The 24,232-nt window shown below is 38.7% G+C and overlaps 4 protein-coding genes and 1 long non-coding RNA gene across 5 annotated transcripts; 3 read left to right on the top strand and 2 right to left on the bottom strand.

Moving 5' to 3' along the window:
• Window positions 1-1,396: 1,396 nt before the first annotated feature.
• On the top strand, window positions 1,397-2,852 carry LOC116296836 (histamine N-methyltransferase-like). Its single transcript, XM_031704937.2, has one exon. The coding sequence runs from the start codon at window positions 1,728-1,730 to the stop codon at window positions 2,310-2,312; it is 585 nt and encodes a 194-aa protein (XP_031560797.1). The 5' UTR covers window positions 1,397-1,727; the 3' UTR covers window positions 2,313-2,852.
• Window positions 2,853-4,401: 1,549 nt separating this feature from the next.
• On the top strand, window positions 4,402-6,199 carry LOC116296855 (acid-sensing ion channel 1-like). Its single transcript, XM_031704962.2, has 4 exons — window positions 4,402-5,205; window positions 5,290-5,449; window positions 5,833-5,889; window positions 5,979-6,199. Exons 1-4 carry the CDS (start codon window positions 4,402-4,404, stop codon window positions 6,197-6,199), a joined length of 1,242 nt encoding a protein of 413 aa, XP_031560822.1.
• A 43-nt stretch (window positions 6,200-6,242) lies between these two features.
• LOC116296860 (uncharacterized) lies at window positions 6,243-21,514 on the top strand. The gene is made up of 6 exons (XR_004197167.2): window positions 6,243-6,408; window positions 6,613-6,704; window positions 7,077-17,645; window positions 18,419-18,507; window positions 18,915-20,241; window positions 20,941-21,514. It is a non-coding gene; the product is annotated as an uncharacterized LOC116296860 (long non-coding RNA).
• LOC116296854 (vesicular glutamate transporter 1) lies at window positions 8,863-15,026 on the bottom strand. The gene is made up of 10 exons (XM_031704961.2): window positions 14,877-15,026; window positions 13,993-14,026; window positions 13,417-13,616; window positions 13,002-13,089; window positions 12,534-12,629; window positions 11,735-11,859; window positions 11,032-11,187; window positions 10,394-10,523; window positions 9,596-9,834; window positions 8,863-9,039 (listed from the first exon to the last, which is right to left on the bottom strand). Exons 1-10 carry the CDS (start codon window positions 15,024-15,026, stop codon window positions 8,863-8,865), a joined length of 1,395 nt encoding a protein of 464 aa, XP_031560821.2.
• On the bottom strand, window positions 17,389-23,353 carry LOC116296858 (putative transporter slc-17.2). The gene is made up of 10 exons (XM_089028082.1): window positions 22,982-23,353; window positions 22,749-22,782; window positions 21,509-21,708; window positions 20,902-20,989; window positions 20,183-20,278; window positions 19,605-19,726; window positions 19,111-19,263; window positions 18,361-18,490; window positions 17,937-18,175; window positions 17,389-17,613 (listed from the first exon to the last, which is right to left on the bottom strand). Exons 1-10 carry the CDS (start codon window positions 23,351-23,353, stop codon window positions 17,389-17,391), a joined length of 1,659 nt encoding a protein of 552 aa, XP_088884208.1.
• Between the last annotated feature and the right edge of the window lie 879 nt (window positions 23,354-24,232).

Genomic DNA, 24,232 nt, shown 5'->3' on the forward strand with positions numbered 1-24,232 from the left:
GTACAAAAGTTTTGTTTATCTAGGTCTAATAAGCCTTTTCATAGTTTAAGAATCGATTCCACTGCGCATGCGATTTTATCCCGAATTTCTCACCTTCTTTTGTTTAATTAAGAACAAAGAAGGTTTAAACAAAAGAATGTAGAAATTCGGGATAAAATCGCATGCGCAGTGGAATCGATTCTTAAACTGTGAAAAGGCTTATAAAATAGGATTAGTAAGAATACGCAGGTGATTATAGAAAATCTCGCGCGCTGATTGGTCAAGAAACTCACACTATCACACGATAATCACCTCGAGAGAAAATCCAAAATGGCGGCCAGCCGCTTTGTTGCTGTTACCGGAAAAAATGCCTTTTATCTTCTTTTTTATTTTTTGAAAGAATCACCTGTGTATTTATGCTAAAGCAATTATTTGCCTCAGGCTCAGTGATTATTGGGGAATATTTACCTCGCCGCTCGAAGACTCGCGTCTCGGTAAATATTCCCCGATAATCACTTCGCCTTAGCCGCTATTAGCATCGTCACGCAACACTTACTCCCCTACTTAGGCGTGACGACACTAATTCCGATGCTAGCCTGCGTAGCGGTAGTCTCCCCCACAGCCGCTTTCAGTGTCGTCACGCAACGCTTTTTCCCTGAGCTACTCAGGGGAGAAAGCGTTGCGTGACGACACTGAAAGCGGCTGTGGGGGAGACTAGCGTAGCGGTGTCACAGGGATTTGTGTTCCCCCGAGTTATGTGTTCCCCCGAACACTGGACACTAGTGTTTTGTGTTCCCCCCTCCCCTCCCTATGAAACATCTTTTGACACGATTCTCTCCCCCAGGTCAAGGATGCTCTATAAATGATTGGTTTTTGGTTTACAAACCGGTTAAATCTTAGAATTTTCTTCAAATCTAAATTCAACGAAAGATTTTAAAAAATCATGGAAGCTTCACAGTATGATAATCTTTTTAACTATTTATCCCGAAAGGAACATCCTACTGATTTTGTGAAGTTCTCGCTCGAAATAATTGGGCACGAAGAAACTCACTAGCATCGCGTAGTATGGTACGTAGAAAAAGGAGGGGAAAAGAGAGTGGTAATCAGAGGACGTGAAGAGAAGCAGAGGGTCTTTGAGGAGTGTCATTCATCTGTTTTTGGCGGCCATGTAGGGCTAGATATACATCAAAGAGATTTTGCATATGAATATTACCACGAGACCAAGGAGAAGATTTATTAAATTCGGAAAATGAAATTTTATCTCCCAAAATAGCAACAGCAGTAGAGGATCACGCAGTTATACGATGTACGATAGAGATGTACGATAGAGATATGTCCTTGGCCTGGGGGAGAGAGTCGTGTGTCAAAAGATGTTTCAAAGGGAGGGGAGGGGGGAACACATAACTCGGGGGAACACAAATCCGCAGCCGTTCTTAGTGTCGTCACGAAACGTGAACAATTCATCGTGAACATTTCGTCGCTTCAATAATGGAAGGAACGTTCTCTATTAATGGCAAAGATCACTATGTTAGAAGCTTGGAAGTGCATCGCCAAAAATCAGGAAACCTTAAGAATAATAACGAATTTCTTAACCTCCATCTTCCGCCCATGATTGAAGATATGGTCAAGAAACACAAGCCTGAAAATCAATTTCGTATCTTAAGTATTGGAAGCGGAACCGGAAAAACCGATTTTGAAATCATCGTGTGAAAATTTTTAACCGAGCGGTGGAACCAAGTGCAGCTTCGATGAGCCTATACAAAGAAGCAGTTATTCAAAGTTCGAGCCACGGAGACACGGAATTCGATCTTTGCGAAATGACATTTGAACGGTACAAAGAAACTAAAAGCGATGAGATCAAGTTTGACGTGATTCATTTCATCCACTCTACTAGCTATGTGGATGTCAAGAAAACCCTTGGACTTTGCTTCGAGGAAGAATTGAAGCCAAACGGAATAATTACTTGCTTCGTGGTTGGCAAAGATTTGCTGTATGACTGCTGCAAGATGCAGGGCCACGTGTGGCATGGAGGGCACTCAACTAATGAATGCTGGTTAACTGCTGATGATATTGTAGCAATTGCTGACAAATGTGGCTGGAAGTACGAACTCTTTAACCAAGAATACAACGTCGATGTGACGGACGTTTTTGACGAGAATTCAATCGAAGGGAATCTTTTGCTAGATTTTCTTACTTATGTCCAAGAGTTCCGTAAGACGGCAGATAAAAAGAAAACAAAAGAAACGCTAGAATTGATTCGAGAATCCTCTATGGTCAAAGATGGAAAGCGTTTTGGAACAAGAAAAGATCAGTTATTGTTTCTTTACAAATAGACTGGCATATAGTCTCCCTCGCATCCATTTTTAGTGTCGGTCGTGGGGAGGGAGCATCGCGTGACGACCGACTCTAAAAACGAATGCGATGGAGACTAACTGGCATAGTGATCGAACGCAGATGGACTCTTTATATTCGCATATTATGCAATACGTAGATTTTATATAACAGAATTTTCATGTTACGCAAACAATATAATTCCTTATGTATATTGATCAACTAACTACTCGCTTAAATTCGTGTGACCCTTGAAGGTCAAGATAAGTAGTAATGTAAATCAACGTAACGCATAACGCAACGCTTTTTGTTGATCGTCCCGATTGTATCGTAAACGGCCGATTATCTTGTATATTCAGCCGAAGGGTTATTTAGATATAACATTTGATATTTTTGAAATCACTATGTAATCAAAACCAGTATAGCTATAGTTAAATATTTTGTAGATTTATAATGCCCATTATGGCTTGTGGTCATACCAACTGTTAGTTTCGCCATTCTTGCACAGTAATAATAAATCACTCTAAAGGAATTAACTTTTAGTCCATTGTTCACTTGTTCACTCAAGACTGAGTGTTGCTATTCCAATCCAACAAATAGCAAAAAATAACAATCCCTAAAACAGAAGGAATTATGAATATTCTGGAAATGGAAAATTCCTTATATTCTCAAAGTATGCGCATCAAAACCAGAAACTGTTAGAGCATTACCATCTGTTCCAGTGACACCAAATTCTACCAACCTTTTTGTAAAACATCAACTTATCAGAAATCATGCATGATTAGGGACACTAGAATTTGGAATATATTACTGTCAGCCAACTATCGTTACTAAAACAGGGAATGGAGAATGGAACATTTTTAGTACGATTACGAACCACTGCCGTGGAATATTTGGCAATTTTTTCATTATAAAAAAAGCTAGATTGCAAGCGCCATGACACTTTTTAAGGGTAATACCGCTGATCGCTCATCCCAGTCACTATTCTCCATTCCCTGTTTTAGTAACGTCCTACTAAAACGTTTTTGTAATCGTGAATTTTGACTTTTCTCTGATAGTCTATGATATTCAAGTCTAAAATTATGCTAAAACAATTATTGAAGGCTCAGTGATTATGGTGATATTTACTCGCGGTAAATATTCCACCGATAATCTCTTCGCCTTCGGCGAATAATTGTTGAATATTAAAATATTGAAACCATTAATGGAATCTAGGGGGTAAGCTTGAGTCGTTTTGACGCAACGTTCTGCTCCTAAATGTAATGCCAAGACACTGACTTTATTATTTTGATAAGGGTCCGCAATAATTGGACTTAGCTGTTGCAGTTTCCCTGCCTCAGAACAAGTATTCCTATCCCTTTTCTTTTCTTTCCCCGGAGCGACGAGCGTATTTCGGAACTCAATGCAAAGTTAGATAAATGAATAAATTCCTATTCTCTTGAGTTTTCTTGTTTGTTATGTTTGTCCTATCTTGCTGGGATCTTTTCAAACAACTTTAGCGCAAACATATGGTCTAATTAAACTTATAACAAGTCTCACATGAATAAAGATTTACGAGATTGCAAGTTATGTTACTTGATAAAAATTATTTGTAGCAAATCATTTTGTTTTCATTTTAATCTATTCATTGTATTTTGGGGTTGGAATATGGATTGAATCTTTTTAATTTTGATTAATTTTGATTTTGATTTTGATTTTGATTTTTTTTTGTTTTTTTGTTTTTTTTGTTTTTGTGCATGCACAAAACTTTTTTGCCAAGATCGTGAGAAGTTTTTCCAAGTAAATGCTTTTGCGGTTTTATTTTTATTAGTGATCCTAAGGAAGTGAAAACATTCTTATTCTTTCTGATTTTAAAAGCTGGTAAAAACTGACAATTTGATTGCCAAAACTGCATGCAACTTAATTGTTTGCTGTGTCACTATTAAGAGAGTAGCCAATGACTAGCAAGCAAAGACTTCAATTCACATCATGTAATACAAACTGTAATTGTGTTTCGGGTTTTTGTATTCGGCATTTTTTTCGATTACAAGAAGCACTAGATTCATTTTTCAAAAGGTTGGCAGAAGCTTTTCCAAAATACTGACCTCAAAAATGTCAAATAACGAGGAAATGTTGAAAGAGAAGCCTGAAAGCTTGAGAGAATTAGCACACTGCACAACCCTCCATGGCGTTCGTTTTCTCGCCGAGAAGAATGTTTTCAGGAGGATATTTTGGGCTGCTTGTCTGCTGGGAGCCACCAGCTTCTGTGTGTTACAAGTGAAGGAGGCGGTGGAATACTTTCGATCAAGACCTTTTTCGACCGTTATCACGATCAAAAAAGAAACCAAAATTAGCTTTCCAGAAGTTACTATCTGTAACATGAATAGCATTCACACAGGCAAGTATTCACGACAGGTGAAGCGACTTTTCCCGAACACGACTGATCGAGAAATCGAGGACGATATTTCTTACATGTCAAGGTCATTTAGAGTTAATTTCGACTCTACGATTAAGACAGGCAACGTTAGCCAACTCAATAGAATAAGAGTTATGTTAAGGAACTTGACAAGCATTTCTTATGGCATTGATGACATCCTTCTACCAAAGGAACTGCTTTCTTGCACATGGGCTGGAAAAACTTGTGGAGCTCAAAATTTTAAGGCTTTTTATGATTCAAAATCTTTTCAGTGTTTTACATTCCAGCCATCGGAATCAGAGGTGGGTATGGCTGGAATTTCTCAAGGTCTTCAGTTAAAAATGAACGTTGGAACAGACTGGTATTTGCCAAATTCTTACGAGCCGTTTGTAGGGCAGAAAGTCGTTGTCCATCCAAGTGGGGAATATCCGCAACTCGACCCCTACGCGCTTTTAATCGCGCCTGGTATACATACATCGTGTGCTGTTCGCCGTATACAGGTAAGTCACATGATACTATCACTTTGACAAGTTCTCATAATTCATTCGCATGATGAGTTTTTTAAGGTTCTATTTTCCCCCTAGTTCATCAATCTAGGCACACCATACCAGACCAACTGTGGTGAAGAGGAATTGAAGTATGTAAACAGAGGAAAATATTCTTACAGCCGTGTGGTTTGCATTGAAGACTGTTTTTACAAGATACTTGTGGACCGCTGCCATTGTAAAACCATAGAAATGTCAGGTAAAAAGAGATTTGGATGAAAGGAATGTACGGAATGCAGTGTTGTGTGACAACTTTTGTGATAGTACGTCATTTCTATAAATTTAATTTTCGAATAATCCGAAACTAGGTGCGAAGTCAGCCAAACATATAAGGGGGGCTTGACCGAATTTTGCGAATGGCACTACAGAACTTAAAAAGGACTTTTAAAAATATGCTTTCCTGATCAAATAAAGCTACATATTTATGAGGGACCACCCATGACATATTCTTGTAGTATAATAAGTCAGTTCGTAGGTAGCTTGAATTTGAGTTACTTCGTTAAGATAAAACGTTCATTAAAGGAAAGATTGCATTATTTTTACTGCATTGGTTTTTGATTTGACTTTGTAATCTTGTACCAGGTGACCTACCATTGTGTTTAGACGATGTACAAACTAACTGTATTTTGGCACTTGCCGGTAAGTATGCCTTGACACCGCATGCACGCATGCATCCATTCATCCACCCATCCATCAATAATTAAAGCAAAATTCACTTTTCTTCATAGAAAACATGACAAAAGTGGATTCGTATCTAAAGTGCGTGAACAGTTGTAGAGAATCTTGTAAAAATAGCTTGTACAAAACGAAACTATCTACAGCTAAACTGAATTCAAAAACTATGGCAAACGATTTGGATGACATCTGCAAGCTAAAGAACCAAAGACTGAGTGTTTGTGAAGAGATACAAAACAAATCCCACATGGAAAAGATTCAGTTCGTCAGGTAATTAGTGAAATTCTCAGTTACTTTAAGCCCCTTGGGCTTCCTTTGTCTAAGGCCGGGTCTCTAAGCTAAATCCAAGATGTGGGACAAAATGTTTCAATTGTTTCTTTGCTATAACATGTGCGGGAAGTTTTGATTCAAATTTTAGACATTTTAAAGCTTTAAATGACAGAAAAATCCCTCCCAAAAAATCTGTGTTCGCTTCTAAATAAGGTAAGCTTACAAAATATGAATGTGAGGTTGGTGGCCACACGAATGACAATTTTTTGTTTGGCAATGGGCAATTTCTAGTGATATATGGAAGATTTGCCTTTACCCTTGGTTTTATGTGCTCCAATTGACAGATTGACGTAACCTTCTAATGTTTCGGACAGTTATATATTGAGTCAGAAACTATCTTTACTTAACTTTCAACAGAGACAGCATCGTTTCATTTGAGGTCTATCTTGAAAGCGATTATTACGAAGAAGTCAAGCAGATACCAGCTTTTGAATGGTTTGAAATATTGAGTAAGTATTCACAAAACTGGTATGTGATATGTGATAATACTTGGTAAGATGAATAGGGTCTTGAAACAAATATCAAAGATGAATACATTCTGCAGTGTCCTAACACAATTTCTGGCTAACTCACAGAACAAACCCTGAAACAACCTCTGGGCTGATCCAACAAAGCTAACTCACAAATCAAACCCTGAAACAACCTATGGGCGGATCTAAGTCAGGGCATGGCTAACTCACAGATCAAACCCTAAAACAACCTCTAGGCTGATCTAAGTCAGGGCATGACTAACTCACAGATAGAACCATGAGACAAACTCTGGGCTGATCTAAATCAGGGCATGGCTAACTCACAGATCTTTACAATCTTATAAATTTCAGGCGACATTGGTGGTAACCTTGGGTTGTTCCTTGGTGTCAGTATTCTGACCTTAGTGGAATACGTCGATTACGTCATCAGAATACTATGGTACAAACTGCGCATGACACTAAAATCTAAAAATATTGAGTTAAAGCCACGTGATAGGCCATAAACCTCTGGCTCGCATCAAATACCATTAGTATAATTTTAGACTTGAATATAGAGTTTCTCGAGCTGTGATTGGTCGAGCGACAGGTGATTCTGAGCAATAATCACCCCTGGAGCGGTGATTATGAGGTTTTCCAAAGTTTGCCAGAGCAGAAGTAATACTAAAACGTTTTTTTATCCTGAATTTCGACTTTTCTCATATTCAAGTCTAAAATTATGTTAAAATAATATTACTCGTGGCTCGGTAAATATTCCACAACCGATAATCACTTCGCCTTTGGCGAATAATTGTTAATTGTAATGTATATCTAATATAGTTTTCCGTGCAGTTATCAAACTAAAGCAATAGTAAGGATAAGGATAAGTGATGCAAAAGAATGGATAATTATTTCTCAACGACCAATCTGTTCCATTTTCCCTTTTACCAAAATTTTTTAATTTCTGATAGGATAATGTTTTTCGTCGATAAGAGAACAGACCAATGAGCTGACGTCGCGCGCTCTTTCCGTTGGTTGTTTTTATAACTAAAAGCGTCGAAAAAATGCGTTTTAATGAAGTTTTTTGTGGTAAATTTAGCAAATCGTGGTTCCTTTCCTATGGTCTGTTTAACAAATCGAAGTCAGTTTTCTATGGGTCTGTACTGTAATCGAACTTCTCATACTCATTAATAATGCATGAGTAAACCAGCCAATCAATGGGCTATTTTTGGGTCACATGATGTTACTTGAAACCTGGTAAAGTGCTGTGAAAGGAATGCATTCAGTCTGGAGTAACTGGAATAAAATTAATTCAGTCCTAGGACTGAATTAATTTTGTTCCAGTTACTCCAAGTCGAATAATTAATGAGATGAGAAGTCATTTCAAAGCCTCCAATATCGGACTGGACGGGATTTCAAGTCCGCGCAATTAGTTCCTAATTGCTTTGACTTGAAATCCCGTCCAGTCCTCATTGTCGGCTTTGAAATATTACATGAAATGACGTCAAAAATGATACAAAAAGACAAGTAGATAGTTTGAAAAAGCCGTTTCATCCCTTCGCTCAGTGCGCGTGACGGATGTCGTAAGCACAAGCAGGTCTAGCCTCTAATCGACAATGGTTCTAAGCCATTAGCGCGCGCGAAATTTCCAAGTTATGGTTAAAAACTTGAATAGATTTAGAACTTTAATATGTATTTCCTTTAAATTCTAACCCGTAGAGTAACCGATTCGAATTCCTGTCTTTCTGGAATTTCTCCCTTCTCCGGACCTCGGCAGCTTAATATACAGATTCCTTTTTGTTTCTGTCAAGAGCAATCACATTCAGTTAAATTTTGATTCCCAACCTTCCCTACCATGGCGGAGGACCTCAGGCAAACCTCACTGGATGAGACTCGATTGGGAAATTTACTGAATGGAAAATGTGCAGTGTAAAGATAAATTAAAATATTAGGCTAAGTCAGTGTTTCATAAAGAATTTACAAGTTTAAAGTATCAATACAAGTGATTGTAAAATCTATCCAATATAAACTTAAACTTTCTTCCGCAAGATGTAAATGTAACTGCTAAAAAGATTCTTGTAAAGTGACTATTGATAGATCTGGAATAATTCCATGGAGGAGTTTTTTATGATGTTCAGGAATATGAATCAACACTAGTCGTTTAGTTGTTTGGTTCGAATGCTTCGATGTTTTTAGATGAGTCAACGCTGTCGTCATTCGAGTCCTCCACAACATCCCAGGCTTGTCTGTCTCCTTCAAGGAAAGAGCAGAATAACCCTGTTCCAATACACATGAGAATGGCGTTGATCCAAAATACCGTTTGCCATTCCTCTAGCGTCTGTGGAAGAATTAAAGAGAATATATTGACATAAGCGTACACAAAGAATTAAAAAGCAAAGAGTATACGGAGAGAAAGGAGAAGGACATAAAAAAATGAGAACGAAATGGAAGGAAAAGAAGAAGGAGAAGCCAGTTAGATGATCATGATGATGAACAACCAGGAATAAGATCAAGAAGAAGAAGAAGAAGAAGAAGAAGAAGAAGAAGAAGAAGAAGAAGAAGAACAAGAAGAACAAGAAGAACAAGAAGAACAAGAAGAAGAACAAGAAGAACAAGAACAAGAACAAGAACAAGAACAAGAACAAGAAGATGATGATGATGATGATGATGATGATGATGAAGAAGAAGAAGATAATGATGATCTGATGATAATGAAGGTCACGAAAAGAAGATGAAGAAGAAAAAAACAAGTAGAAGAAGAAGAAAAAGAAGATGATGAAGATGGAGAAGAAAAACATGAAGAAAAAGAAGAAGCAGAGAGATGAAGCAGAGAGATGAAAGATTGTAAGATCATACAATCAGTATTATTCGATTATAAGATAAAGGCGCCATACTTGATTCAGAGTGACAAATCCAACCAAAATAGGACTGATGAACCCAGCTGTTGTCCCCAAGGTGTTACACAGCCCCATAATGACTCCTGCACATCGAGGTGCTATGTCAAGCATATTGACCGTGTAGGCAGGATACGATAAGGATGTCGATGCTCCTGATATTGCCATACACACTACAACAACTGCAACACTATTTGTATATCCAGCAATGAGTATGAACGCTCCTGTACTTAACGTTCCTGTTAAAACAAATGGTTGTCAATTAGAGACCGTTTGTATGAAGGTCTAGTGCTCTAGTCCAGGGCTGACCAATTGCTTATCCGGTAGATTCTAGTGAGCATGTGAGCTCCTCACCCATTGTAGCAGGACAACTAATTCCTTAACTAATTCATTTTTCTCCCTACACCACTATATAAACCCCGCCATCATTCTCTTTCTCTCATTGACTCCGATGAAGGACTAACGTCTGAAACGTGAGTCTACTATCTTTCGTACCTACGGTGATAAAATTATCTACTACGACACATTTGATTCAACTAAAAAACACCGACGCAGTCCAAACTAGTTCCAAAACTAGTCGTCATCTACTAATTTATTAACTAGGCTGACATACAGAGGATGCTCTGTAAGCCTATTACATTTACTCAACCATCTTTCTTCCAATTACATGCATTTAAGGCAAATTTGGTTTTAAAAGGATACAATGCTATTTTGACACTTTTCTTGCAGCAATTCCTCTTCCCTGGATATCCTGTATCCCCCTCCTCCCGAAGTAAAGCCTCTTATTAGTTTTCATACCTACGGCATAGAAGCATCGTCGTACAGTTTTGGTGCTCCAGGTATATTTTCTTAGTAAGTCAGCAGAGAGACCTGCGACGGGTGTGCAGATTCCTTTTACCAGGAACGGTGCAGCGGCCATAAAACCCATCTGTTGGGAACACACACCAACACAAAAAAGGAAGTTGATAATCAGCAGAAGAGTCACGCTCGAAAGCCTTCGAAAATGGATTAGAACAGGAACTTTGGCCTCTGTATCAGTGTATTGACGGAATTCTAATTCTAATTCTAATAATTATCCTTGTTTTGGGAGAGAAAAAAAAAACCTAGCCTGCGTGTAACAAAGCTGTGGTCCTCGTTCCATAAACGCGATTTTTGCTTGTAAAGGAAAACCGGAGAACCCGAAAAAAATAACCCTTGACGAACAGCAGAGAATCAATAAACAACTCTAATTAGATGTGATTGCGAGTCCGAACTTACGACCGTAACGTTGAGTGGAGGCGCATTAGGAACACACGTATCACACGTGGTCCATACAATCTGATTTCTGAAGTTCAAAGACTCATTGTAAGAATTACCGATTGTGTGTACTCTTGTGCCTGCCTAATCCTAATTACTAACTATTTACTGTAATTATTCATGGTTGCTTATTTACATACCTTGTGAATTTCGGTGTCAAAAACTTCGACCAGAAATTTCGGGATGGAAATGAGTAAAACATAGAAAGCCCAGTCCAACGAGAAGTTAGCTGCAACAATTGCCCAGACCGGAAGTGACTTCAGAATACTCATCCATGGAACGTTTACTTTGCCAACCTAAAAAGGAAGTCTGAATAAATTAAGGAGGCTCGAAACGTCTTTTGCTTTAGTCTAGAGGTTGTAGTTTGCATCGTAATTTAATCTAAGGGATTTGATGGCGGGCAGCCATGTCATAGGGCATAAAAACTGAGAGTTTCGCTTTTGGAGAATGAAATAATATCTTTTGGTGCAATAATAAAGTATTGCATCGTGGCTAATCAACCCTTACTCAATCCAAACTGGTTAGAGCTGCTCCGGGGTCATACATGGACTGTATAGCGGCTGCCAGGGGCGTCTTTACATGCTTTCAGTTCGACCCCGTTGAGCTGCGCCACTGCTGTACTTGAGATTGTGAATAGCGATAACGCGTTTTTATTGTATACTGCCATGACTCTCTATGCCAAGTGATGCTATGAAAAGTGATCAGGTATTTTTGACGAGTGTAAGTTTTAATGTTCCTCAAGATGATCTTTCTTCGGACTAGGGGTCTATGAAATCTTCAATATCATTCTCAAGAGAATGACATGCTAAAGTAATGGGAACAAGTGGTGTAGAAGATGCCTGCCTTGTTTAAATCCTTGTCGTTGTGTGAAAGCAGCTCTCGTTCCTCAACAGACATGCTAGGGTGTTGTTCTGGTGTCTCGTGAACAAAAAGGAGCCATACCATATACCATAGCAGACCAAAAACGCCTGGAAAGTAATATAACAAACTTTTCAACCACGGCCCGGTTGTACAAAGGGTAGATAGCACTTTCCGACGGATGTTGGATATAAGCATCAACTTATCCACTGGATAGGGTTTTATCCACCGAATAGCGCTATCCAGCCTTTACACAGCCAGGCCCAGTACCTTTTTTAACGCGTAAAGAACCTAAGAACAGCACGGTTTCTTATCGAAAAAGTCATTTGCAGGCTTTTTTCTGATATTACGCAATGTTCCCTGCAAGATGTCTGTTAACTTTGTTGCAGGACAAATTGCACAAGAGATTACCTGGTTCAACACACTGGTCAAAACGTGTCTCACATTCATTTTCAGAGGGGGTTGCAATAGTTCCGTGAAGTAGATCGAGATTTCAACAATTTTGAAACATTGTCTATAGTAACAAAGACACACTTCTACCTCCTACAGCTTGGTTGCGAGGAACATTGCCCGAAGTAACATCTCTATCCGATGCAACTGCAACTATTTTTTTGGCAATTGCCCAGTGCATCATCTCTATTCTATGCGACTGCTACTATTTTTTAGGTAATTGCCAGATGTAAAATCTCTTTTCGATGCAACTGCAACTATTTTTGATTGCACAACAAATTGCATGTTAAAAGGACATTTCCTAATGTAGCGACCCATTTGCAGAATTACTCACCAAAGCAGTAAAAAACAGAGCCCCATCCTCCATCGAAGCCATATTTTGTCAAGAGACCAGTTATTGGCATGGTCATCAAATAACCAACACTTGTTCCTAAGCAACAAGAAGTCCAACAGATTAAACAAGGACATCGAAGAAGCAGAAAAAAACATCATGATCAATAGTCCCTTCCACAGTTCCCTGCGCCATCTTGAAAGTTTGCCGTGTCGAAGTCTCAGAGCTTTCAACTGTGAGCTTGCAATGATATAGATATATTTTTTCAATATTGCAATATCATTGCAAGTTCACCGTCCGTCTCGCTTCGACGCAAAGGCACGGCTATCTTTCAAGATGGCGCAGGGAACTGTAAAGGAGACTCATATTGAGCCCTGGAACAATCTTTGGGTTTAAGTCGACCTATGCACGGCTGATAGCATTTCTTTATAAGACAATAATTTAGATGAAAACGGGTTTATGTTTTGGCACCTGCGACTGAAACTGTAACGAGAGTGGTCCTTTCTGCCGGTGGCGCCCAGTGGCTCCATATTGCATGATTACAGGGAAATAATACACCCTACAAAAACACAGAATACACGATTGTGATTAGCAAGGTGAAGAGTAGGACTAGAGGTGGGTGGGAAAATAACAGCAGAAAATTGAGAGAAAGAGGAGGAAAGAATTGAAGAGAGGGTGAGAGAGGAGAGGGGGAGGGGGAGACGGAGACGGTGACGGTGACGGAGACGGAGACGGAGACGCAGGCGCAGGCGCAGACGCAGAAGGAGACGGAGACGCAGACGGAGACGGAGATAGGCCAAAGAGGGACAGAAAGAGAGAGACAGAGCGATAGAGACGGAGAGAGAAAACATAATTTATTGGAGCTCGATCGAGCTACTTTTCTTACCAGTGCAAGCCCCTCTCCAACTCTCATTATGATCAAACCAATAGGCGAACATCGCGCAGCGAATGGAGAGAGAAGAGTAAGGATAGAAGCGATGCCAATGCCAAAACCGAACAGCCTGGCACCTCCTACACGCATCGCTAGCAGACCACCTGGTATCTGGAAGACCATGTATCCCCAGTAGAACGATCCTAACACTATGCCTGTGAGATAGGGGTTAGTGAGGGGTTAGTACATCACCTAGTTATACACTTGATGATCTAGGTGGAGTCTAGTCATTCCTTAGGGCATTAGAAGCTATGCTTGCATGGTGATGTATCAAGGCAATTTGATATGGTATAGCCACTATTCCAATAGAAAGGATTTCGCAGTTTATTCTAAACCACCTACAGTGAACATCATTCGACAAGGCTGCCACTTTTATTCCCTTGGGAATTACTCCAAAACACATATTATTCGGCAAGATAGTCATCTTGTTCAGGGTCATTTTGGTCATTTTTGGTCAATACTACCAACATGGCGGCGATGACGTGCAAATAGAACATCACGCAACATGATTGAATGAATATAAAAACATACCTTGCATTTTGGAATCCCAGTCAAATTCTGCAGGCTAAAAAATAATTTGATAAATGGTGAAGATTAATTCGTTATTTTGCGAAATCCAACATGCTATGCGATTTGTGAGCTAGCTGTATTCTGACTTAGATCAGCAAAAGGTTGTTTCAGGGTTCGATCTGTGAGTTAGCCGTGCCCTGACTATGATCAGCCCAGAGGTTGTTTCAGGGTTCTATCTGTGAGTTAGCCATGCCCTGACTTAGATCAGCCCAGAGGTTGTTTCAGGGTTCGATCTGTGAGTTAGCCATGCCCTGACTTAGATTAGCTCAGAGGTTTTTCCAGGGTTCAATCTGTGAGTTAGTCGTGCCCTGACTTAGATCAGCCATGAGGTTGTTTCAGGGTTTGATCTGTGAGTTAGCCATGCCCTGACTTAGATCAGCCCAGAGGTCGTTTCAGGGTATTCATATTTGATATTACGAATCTTTTATTAGCAACTCAAAGAAGAGGTTAGACAAACACTAGACAAATTGTCCGCCTCTTTGCCTCATCTTTAAAATGTACCAATCATTGGTAACAAAAATTTAATCAAAATCTGAGTACATTCCATTAGATAAATAAATACGACGCTTTGTAAAATACTACTGCACATTTTCGTCAATATTCCAAACACTTAGTGTAATTGAAGGACACTGATTATAAATGCAATACAACAGTATTTGTTGACAATTCTCGACCTTACTGGGCCCTTCTTCTATCCTTCACTTAATTTTGCAAGTTTATTGGAGCTCGTTTTCAGGCCCAAATTTTATTTCTATTTTTAATTAGTTGGTATAAGCTTGAGAAAGTCAAATACAGCATGAAAACATTTTGCTATCGATTTATAAGTACTATCCAGTTTGTCTTACCTGGGTAACGTCCGTACCATTGACGTTGACCGTGTGGCTATTTACCATTGCTCCAATAGCTACATTCAAGTTAACTCTCAGTCCAGACATAATAAAAAATCCGGCGAAAATTAGCCCAGAAAGAAGGTATCTTTTTGGAAGGCCAAGCATCTCTTTATAGCAATTTTCTTCGAAAAGAAATACGAAAATTTTCCCCCCAGATTTTAAGACATAAAAACTATCGTTTTCTAGTACATTAGCGTTTGAATTTAAAAATAACTTTTGCTGGTTTGAGTAAATATATAAAGTTTTTCGCGGCCTGCTTTAATTTTCTGCATCTTTCCTTGTAAAAATTGAGAATTTTGATTTGAAAATTTAAATATAAATATCAATCATGCGTTCAAAACATCGAATGCATTCTGGTGTCTGGTGTCTATATGACCCTACCTGTTCGATAGGCAGGTTTTCAGTTTGTATCATATGCTCTCTGACGTGTTTTAACGTCTTGTTTTACAGTGCTTCAGTCAGTTTTTTGATTGCCTCACTAAGCGTAACAAAGATGGAGAGAAAAGATGAAGAATTTTAATTGATGACGACATGCGAGTGTTCATGGTCATCATTGGATAAGAACTGTGCCACGTGATAACCATTTTAGTGCAAAAAAGTGTAGTTTTGCATTATCATGATTTTATAGCTGTGTCGAGATATTTATATTTTCTGAATCAGCATTCTAGGGAAATGTCTAATTCTCACATTAATGTACTACGTACTTCCTTCCAATATATCTTTATTGATCCGGTGAAGGCCATGAAGAATAGCGTTTTCATTGATCATTTTACTTGTCACGTGTCTGTTGTCCATATAAACGCCATTAAAACATTAAAAACTAGCGAACAAGCAACAGAAAAGATAGAAATAAAGAGAGAATTTCGACTTAAGTGAAGTAAGAGCTTTTCCTCGGTTTTCAGGCAGCAGTCGTTTTAAACCAAGAAAGCACCAGGTCTTCTTTTGGAATCGAGATTACGTAACTTATAATTAAACCATATCAAGTAGTTTTTCTGAAAAAGTGCGGAGGGTTAGAAATCAATGAAAATCTCTTGAAAACATCAAAAAAGAAAAAGAAAACAATAACAAAAAAGAAAAGAAGAAAAGTTCATTCGGTAGGGTTCTACCCACGTCCAACTACGAAAAAAAGTAAAAAATCGATCCCACTTTGCCATACCCCCGAGACATCCGCAGAGCTGAGGCGTCGTATGGACTTCGGACCTGACGGCGATTAAATCCTTCTGCCCTTGGGTGTACGAATTACGCAAGAAAATGTTCTAGCCGAAGCATCAGGGGAGAGACCAGCCGGCCCCCAGACCATATCGGCTAATCCCTTGCATCTCTGCCACGCACGGAATCGGTGGATAAAATGATGTCAAAAAGTCTAGTCTATTGGGTGCATTGTTTTAACGGCCTATTGTTATGCTGATTTACCCGTAATCGTGGTCCAGTGGTAAAAACTTGGGCATTCAAGATATCATGTTAAGTCAAGCCCGTCTGAGGAGGGTTAGTAACTGGATGGGTGACCTAAAAGCAACGCGTACTCAAGATTTTGCTTCTATTTTCTTTTTTTCTTTTTTTAGATGAAATATATTTTGAACTTTGCTGTTGTTTACCCTGCTTCCCCCCTCCCCCCCAAAAAAACGTCAAAATGCAATCTGTCACTAGATGTAAAGAAATAAAGTTAATGATAAAAAGAGTATGTATTCTGTAAAGATTAATTTTATTTATCATATTATATTTCAGTATAAATCAAAAAACTAATATATATATATACTCTATTTAACCATGACGCGGTTTAAAAAATTATATAAACTTTGATCGAGTTTTTAGTTGGAATTGTTTTAATTTATTTTGAGCTTCCAAAAGAGAACGGCACAGAAACTAAAAGGAAAGGAAAGAGAAGGAAAGGAAAGGAAAGGAAAGGAAAGGAAAGGAAAGGAAAGGAAAGGAAACGAAACGAAAGGAAACGAAAGGAAAGGAAAGGAAAGAAAACGAAAGGAAACGATAGGAAAGGAAAGGAAAGGAAAGGAAAGGAAAGGAAACGAAAGGAAAGGAAACGATAGGAAAGGAAAGGAAAGGAAAGGAAAGGAAAGGAAAAAAAGGGAAAGAAAAGGAAAGGAAAGGAAAGGAAAGGAAAGGAAAAGAAAGAAAAGGAAAGCAGAGGAAAACAAAGGAAAAGAAAATAATACGCTGAATCAAAATATGGCGACCAATTTGAATGACTTTTGTTCTGGACTAACTAGCGACTGACTAGCCTCGTGTTCATCGTAGTCAGTCCAACACAACAGTATTGTTTGCCATATTTCTATTACATGTATAGCTTTATTGTTTTCTACATCATAAGAATTTGCATTCTTTAAAAACTAAGGTTTTATTTTGTTGCGATTTGTTCATGAGCTGCACGTGATGAAATGTATTAAAAAGTGAATTCAATTTCATTGTGAAATATCAATGGAAACAGCATTGAATCATGCGTCCTTAATAACTAAGATATTTCCTTGGTCGTTGGCCTTTCTTCGTCTGTCTCGGCGGCTTCATAACCTTTTTCCTCATCAGGTAGTTTTACTTCTTGTTTTTTCGCTGCGGATTCTTTTAGTTGACCTCCAGCCCAGGGTTGTACTTCACCAGACATGAAAGCACAGAATAAAACCGCTCCGACAATGTATACTGCTAATGTGATCCAGAAGACTGTCCGCCATTCACTTGCTTTCTGACCGGGATACAAGTAGAAGGATAAGTAAGGTACTGCCAACCCACCAACCAACCCGCCATCCCACCCACCCACCAACCCACCATCCCACCCACCAACCAACCCACCAACCCTCCAGCCCACCAACCCACATACCCTCCAACCCACCAACCCACATACCCTCCAACCCACCAACCCACCAACCTACCAACCCACCAACCTACCAACCCACCAACCCACCAACCCACCAACCCATGTGATCTGAAATGGGCAATTTGCATACAAAGATAAAGAGGTCTATCGGAAAGCTATATAAAATTAAGCACTGGATGCTATTAAATTACCTTCTCAGCAGTGATATACCCTACTAACATGGGGCTCAGAAAGCCAGCTGTTGTCCCTAGAGTATTACACATTCCCATGATGATACACGCATAGGTAGGCGCCACGTCCAACATGTTCACGTTGTACCCAGAATGCAATAGTCCAGAGGAAGCTACTCCCACACACATCAATGCTATAGCAACTGTTGCTTTTGTTGCATAACCGGCTGCAACTATGAATGTACCGGCAAAAATGGCTCCTGGTGAAGGTGAAGACAGATAGACAAATTGATGGATCAGTGGACGGACGCACAGAGGTAGATAGGTAGGTAGGAAGGGAGGGAGGGGTGGGTAAATGGATGGATGGATGGATGGATGGATGGATAGATGGATGGATGGAATGGACCCTTCCTATTTCAAACAATCCTTTCATTCATAATCTTACCAACGGAATAATAAAGACGTCTAACGGATCGTGTTGAAAGCCATCGTCTTCTTAATAGGTCAGCGGTAATACCACCAAATGGACCAGACAAAGACTTGACTAAAAATGGCGCAGCAGCCAGAAAACCCATCTGCAACAGATAAAAAGGTAACAGCGTTAAACATTTAAAAATCTCAGAAAATATTCGCATGACAACAGAGTGCAAGGATAAAATGTTGTTACTAAGTACCAAGAAGAGAGTTCGGTTCAAATTCTGTGCCGAGGAAGACAAACACGTCAGATTAAAATCTATTAAGCAGAAGAAAATCGCTTTTAAAAAGTTTATCTACGAAAATGAAATATATATTTTAATATATTCTAATATTTTGAATAATTTATTCGAGAAATCGTTAAAAATGAAAGTAATTTTCACTAGAACTAGAACTCGGTCTCAATCGGGAAACTACGCGTGAAATGCTTTAATTTGTCATTGAACAGGCAGCAACTTGTTTCTTATTTGCAGCAACTCGTCTAACATGCAGCAACTCGTCTAACTTGCTGCATTTCCTTTTAAGTGTCACCGTGCTTCATTACTGCATTTCAATTGGAATTCAGAAGCCGATTTTTGCTCACATATACGGATGACACCGACCCGGGAGCGAACCAAGGTCGCATTGGTGAGAGCCGAGCGCTCTCGACGCTACGTCAACCCATGCTTCCCAAGACACAAAGAAATTAATTTATGAAGACGTGACGACGTCAGCTACTCACAGTTTGGATGTCTGTATGCAAGATATCGATCAGGTACATTGGTAATGAGATAAGTATCGTATATAGGCCCCAGTCTGCTGCTAAATTCCCGGCCATAATAGCCCACACAGGAACTGACGTCAGAAGCGCTTTCCAAGGAACTGGATCTGGGTTCTATATAACAAATTATAAAATATATGAAATATAACTCGCGCGATGATTGGCTGGCTTCTGTGTTTATATCAGAGGACAGAGAAACTCGCGCAAAATCATTCAATAAATATTGTACAAAAGCAATATAAAACGCTTACGACACTGAATACTGTCTCTGTACTGTGTATTAACGCGCTCGTTTTAGATTCCTTAAACTCCTCGTACTTCCTTATATTCCTTTTGGGAGTAAAGTTCAACCCACTTTCACTCTCACACACCACTACATTTAATATTCTAAGTTCACAACACTCAACGTGTTGATTTTTTTTTTAATCTTTTGTTTGGCTGCTTAGCTTACTCACATTTATAGATTCTGTTTCTTTCAAGATAAGTTGCTTCTCTTGTTCTGAAATGGTCGGGTGGTCCTCGGGTGACTCGTGCACGACAAGCTGCCAGGCTGCGAACCAAAGTATCCCAGCAGCACCTGGGAGCAAAAGAAGACAAAATTTCAACCATTTGATCTAAGCACTTTACTATAAAAAGGCCTCTTGTGTCTCTGGACTGTTCATGTAATACCAACGAGCTGGGAGTATCCAGGAGAGCACGGCAGAAGCAAGTCTAGATTACGAGCAATTGCGGTCGCTTTTTTATCATTTCATAGAGAACTTGCTTCCATAAATAATACTGTTTGGCACGAAACGAATATTTTACGACTTAAGAATACATTTAAAAACTATGTAATTAGATATTACTGTTATTTTCATAAAAGTGCAAACTCGGTAGCTGCGAGCTGCACGCTGAAATTAGTTTTTTTTCCCTGCAGTCAATCAAAACCAATCAGTCGATAACTTATATATTTTTGACTAGCGGCAGTGAAAAACCAATTTCCAATGTTTATGAAAATAGGTGTTAGGAAACCAAGTTGATTTTCACTACCAACCAAAGCAGTAGAAGACCGATGCCCATCCACCATCGAAGCCATATCTTGTCAGTAAACCAGTGAGTGGCATGGTGATGATAGTTCCAACATGACAACCTGTTGGTATAATAAGATTAAATGTTATAATACATTTTACTCACTATCTTGCTTCTCATTGGCTGAGAGCCCTCAGCCAATCCATGATATCCTGTGAACTCGACATGATAAATGTAGGTTTTCCATTACATTTATTATGTCAAGTTAATTTAAGGTCACAATTGATGGTTTTTAACCATTCCCAAGAGAATTGGAGGATATAACAAAAGAATTAATTGAAAATTCTTTTGTTAAGTTCCTCCAAAATGGCCGCCGTGAAAACCATCAATAGAGATTGAAATACGTTTGCTATTTCTTTGAAAGCAGAATTAAATCTTTATTCTTAGATTACAAAATGAATAATATAACAATTATTGAATTCGGTTGAGCATCATATATCGTAAATTATCAAGACCAATTTCCAAGGCCGTGTTATCTGCCGAAGCCGTAGGCTGAGCCTGGCTGAAGCGGATAAAACGGCCTTGGTCTTGATAATTTACGATATTATTTTCAACCTCATAAAATAATTGTATATTATTAGTATCGAAGTTAGACCCCATTGCATAATGTCTGTTGAACTTAGAACTAAAAGGTTCAAATGGCCTAAGAAGTAGCAAGTGTAACAGTTCATTGTCCGAGGTTACCTGATATTGCCAGAGTTACTAACGTTGTTCTTTCTAAAGGAGGTGCCCATTTGCTCCAGATAGCATGGTTACATGGAAACACTGCTCCCTGAAACAGAAAATAGTATGCTAATTATTCAAGGTAAGAGCGATCGTGAGATCCATAATATGCATTGTCTGTTGCTATACATTCATCCAATATAATTCAGGTACATTCTTATTGCTATACGTCCGTGCAATCCATTTCAGATACATTCATATTCCTATGCGTTCATCCAATCCATTTCAGGGACAATCTTATTCCTATACGTCCATCCAATCCATTTCAGGTCCATTCTTATTGCTATACGTCCATCCAATCCATTTCAGATACATTCATATTCCTATACGTCCATCCAATCCATTTCAGGTACAATCTTATTCCTATACGTCCATCCAATCCATTTCAGGTCCATTCTTATTGCTATACGTCCATCCAATACATTTCAGATACATTCATATTCCTATACGTTCATCCAATCCATTTCAGGTACAATCTTATTCCTATACGTCCATCCAATCCATTTCAGGTACATTCTTATTTCTTTATTCAATTTAGTTCAAGAATATATGTATGTATATATCTCACCAATACCAGGCCCTCCGCGGCTCGTACCCCTATGAGACCATAAACACTAGCGCGAGTTGCTATTGGAGTCAGCAAAGTAAACATCGATGCCATGAATATAGCGTAGCCAAATACTCGAGTACCACCATATCGAAGAGCCAGCCATGCACCAGGGATTTGTAGAAATGCATAACCGTAATAGAATGACCCTAAAACTATCCCTGAAACGGTAATGATAATAATGGTGAATAGGGATGACAATGATGGTAGTGATGATGATAAGGATGATGTTGGGGATGATGATGATGATGAAGTTGATGGCGATAATGCTGCTGCTAATATGATGGTAGTGATGATGATGATGGTGATGGCGTTGATGATGGTGATGATGATGTTAGTGATGATGGTGATAATGATGATGGTGATAGTGATGATGATGATGATGGTAGTGATGATGATGATGATGATGGCGGTGATGATGGTGATGATGATGATAGTGATGGTGGTGATAATGATGATGGTGATGATGATGATGATGGTAGTGATGATGATGATGATGATGATAGTGATGATGATGATAGTGATGATGGTGATAATGGTGATGATGATGATGATGATGGTAGTGATGATGATGATGGCGGTGATGATGGTGATAATGATGATGGTGATGGCGGTGATGATGGTGATGATGATGATAGTGATGATGGGGATAATGATGATGGTGATGATGATGATGATGGTAGTGATGATGATGATGATGATGGCGGTGATGATGGTGATGATGGTGATGATGGTGATGATGATGGTGATGATGATTGTGATGCTGCTGCTGCTGCTTCTAATGAAGATGATGATGATGATGATGATGGTAATGATAAATAATGATCTTGATGATGATAATGATGAGGAGGAGGATTTTGATGATGGTATGGATGATGATAATGCTGATATCTTTAATTGCCTTCATAATGAGAAAACCATAAAAACTAAGACATGAGAGACCTAACCAGCTCTGCTCTCATGACATGCCGAGTCCTTATCTCATGTACCCTGGACTCATGACTACTCAGTGCAGAGTTGATAAGCTAGTGTACTATCACTGCAACACCTATTACTAATAAACATTTGGTGTGTTCAATACGATATATATATGACATTGTTTTCCTATACATTTTTTCTCTATTTATTTATTTATATATATATATGCTTTTCAAGCTTTTTCTATTGATAGAGTCTAAAGATTATTTTTATATTAACCTACCTTGCAACTTCGAATCCCAATTGAATTCTGCAGTCTAAGCAAACAAAAAGAAAATGTTGAGTTACCTATTCCTAATCATCCCGTTTTGCTTACTGCCATTACTGTATAAACCATAAATAGTAAATACTTTAGTTATTGCCTTATGAATATTTATGATTTGTAGCTTATTCCAAATTTCGAAGTACAAAGCTGATATAATTACACATAAAAACGAGAGAAACTTAGAAACTTACCCTTAAGAAAGTCATTCCTCCGACTTGTACCGTGTGATTATTGACCATTGCTCCTAATGCTACATTCAGGTTAACTCTCAATGCATACATATTCATAAAACCTAGAAAGGTCATTATGGCTAAAATATAGCGTTTTGGGAAAGTAAAACTATCTTGTGAGTCCGTAGAACACATTGTACAGCGATCTTCCGTTGTAGCGCCTGCAGTTTTGCCTTTCTGAGTCGAATTTCCATTTTTTCTTCGTTTTGTTTTGCATTTACACTCACAAAATTGACAACAAATTAGAAATTTGGAAATGATTCGAAAACATCGATACATGGCGTTGAGGAACTTGGTAAGCCCTGACTCGATACCTCGCTCATTCGCCGCCATCTTTTAACGAGATAACACAAAACGAATGACATAGATTTGAAATGTTTTTGGTCGAAGTTCACCGGCTGCTTGGTTTTCAAAAAGCAGTTTTAAGGAATCAAATGGCCAGCAGCCATGTTGAAATCATCTAGTGATGCTACAAGTTGAACTCAGCGAAGCGTTCGACGTACCTGCTGTTTGCTCTATATATTCCTAATTTTCTGATACTTGATAGTTCAGTTTTCAGGTGAGTTTTGACTTGTACGTTTAACTGGTACTTTGACCGAGAAAATAAAGAGGGTCTACTAGTGAATTGCTTAACTAAAATTTTGTCAAGTACACGAATGTCGAAGCTAATAATGTTTTAAGATTATGAAGTTTTTTTTTCTGGTAAACAAAGTTAACCTTTCTCATCGAGACTACATTAATCTAACTAGAGCAATTCCAGCTTGATGACAGAAATATTAAGGACAGATTTAACATAATTACTTACTAAAATATCTATGTGTGCAACCACATTACCCAAAATCCTTTGAGATATATATAACAATAAACAGGCGCCATGTTGGTTGATCTAAGGAAAGAAGCTAATGAGAAATGTTTCGTTAACCAACATGGTGGCTATGACGTAACATGCACCCGAAGAACACTGACACTCGATACATGAAACTAGAATAGGACTAAGGAAATCTGGACTGCGCATAGTTTATTGATTATTTGTGGGTGGCAAAACAAAACTTCTTCCTCATGCAAAACGATTTAATTCAGTGTACCTGTCGTCCAACATGGCTGCCCATCACGTGACCATGGAGAATCTTATACGGATGCATACATCGCCATTCCGAGTTTGAGAGCAAAACTTGGTGGAGTTTCATTAGAGTAAGTGTATTTTAAGGCTGT

The sequence above is a fragment of the Actinia tenebrosa genome, unplaced genomic scaffold, assembly GCF_029948245.1.
Source record: "Actinia tenebrosa isolate PJP-AT-01 unplaced genomic scaffold, QUT_ActTen_1.0 PGA_scaffold12__29_contigs__length_12842862, whole genome shotgun sequence".
Classification (NCBI taxonomy): Eukaryota; Metazoa; Cnidaria; class Anthozoa; order Actiniaria; family Actiniidae; genus Actinia; species Actinia tenebrosa.

Bases quoted from the DNA above. Each gene is read 5' to 3' on its own strand.
- LOC116296836 (XM_031704937.2), top strand. From the start codon at position 1,728: ATGAGCCTATACAAAGAAGCAGTTATTCAAAGTTCGAGCCACGGAGAC.
- LOC116296855 (XM_031704962.2), top strand. From the start codon at position 4,402: ATGTCAAATAACGAGGAAATGTTGAAAGAGAAGCCTGAAAGCTTGAGA. The intron at 5,206-5,289 runs GTAAGTCACATG...TTTTCCCCCTAG, and splicing joins GTGCTGTTCGCCGTATACAG to TTCATCAATCTAGGCACACC. The intron at 5,450-5,832 runs GTAAAAAGAGAT...ATCTTGTACCAG, and splicing joins TAAAACCATAGAAATGTCAG to GTGACCTACCATTGTGTTTA.
- LOC116296854 (XM_031704961.2), bottom strand. From the start codon at position 15,026: ATGCTTGGCCTTCCAAAAAGATACCTTCTTTCTGGGCTAATTTTCGCC. The intron at 11,188-11,734 runs GCAGGCATCTTC...CTTCCTTTTTAG, and splicing joins ACGACAAGGATTTAAACAAG to GTTGGCAAAGTAAACGTTCC. The intron at 10,524-11,031 runs GTATGTAAATAA...TGTTCCCAACAG, and splicing joins TTGACACCGAAATTCACAAG to ATGGGTTTTATGGCCGCTGC.
- LOC116296858 (XM_089028082.1), bottom strand. From the start codon at position 23,353: ATGGCGGCGAATGAGCGAGGTATCGAGTCAGGGCTTACCAAGTTCCTC. The intron at 21,709-22,748 runs GTAGGTTAATAT...TTACCGTTTCAG, and splicing joins TTGGGATTCGAAGTTGCAAG to GGATAGTTTTAGGGTCATTC. The intron at 19,264-19,604 runs GTGAGTAAGCTA...TTTGTTATATAG, and splicing joins AAGAAACAGAATCTATAAAT to AACCCAGATCCAGTTCCTTG.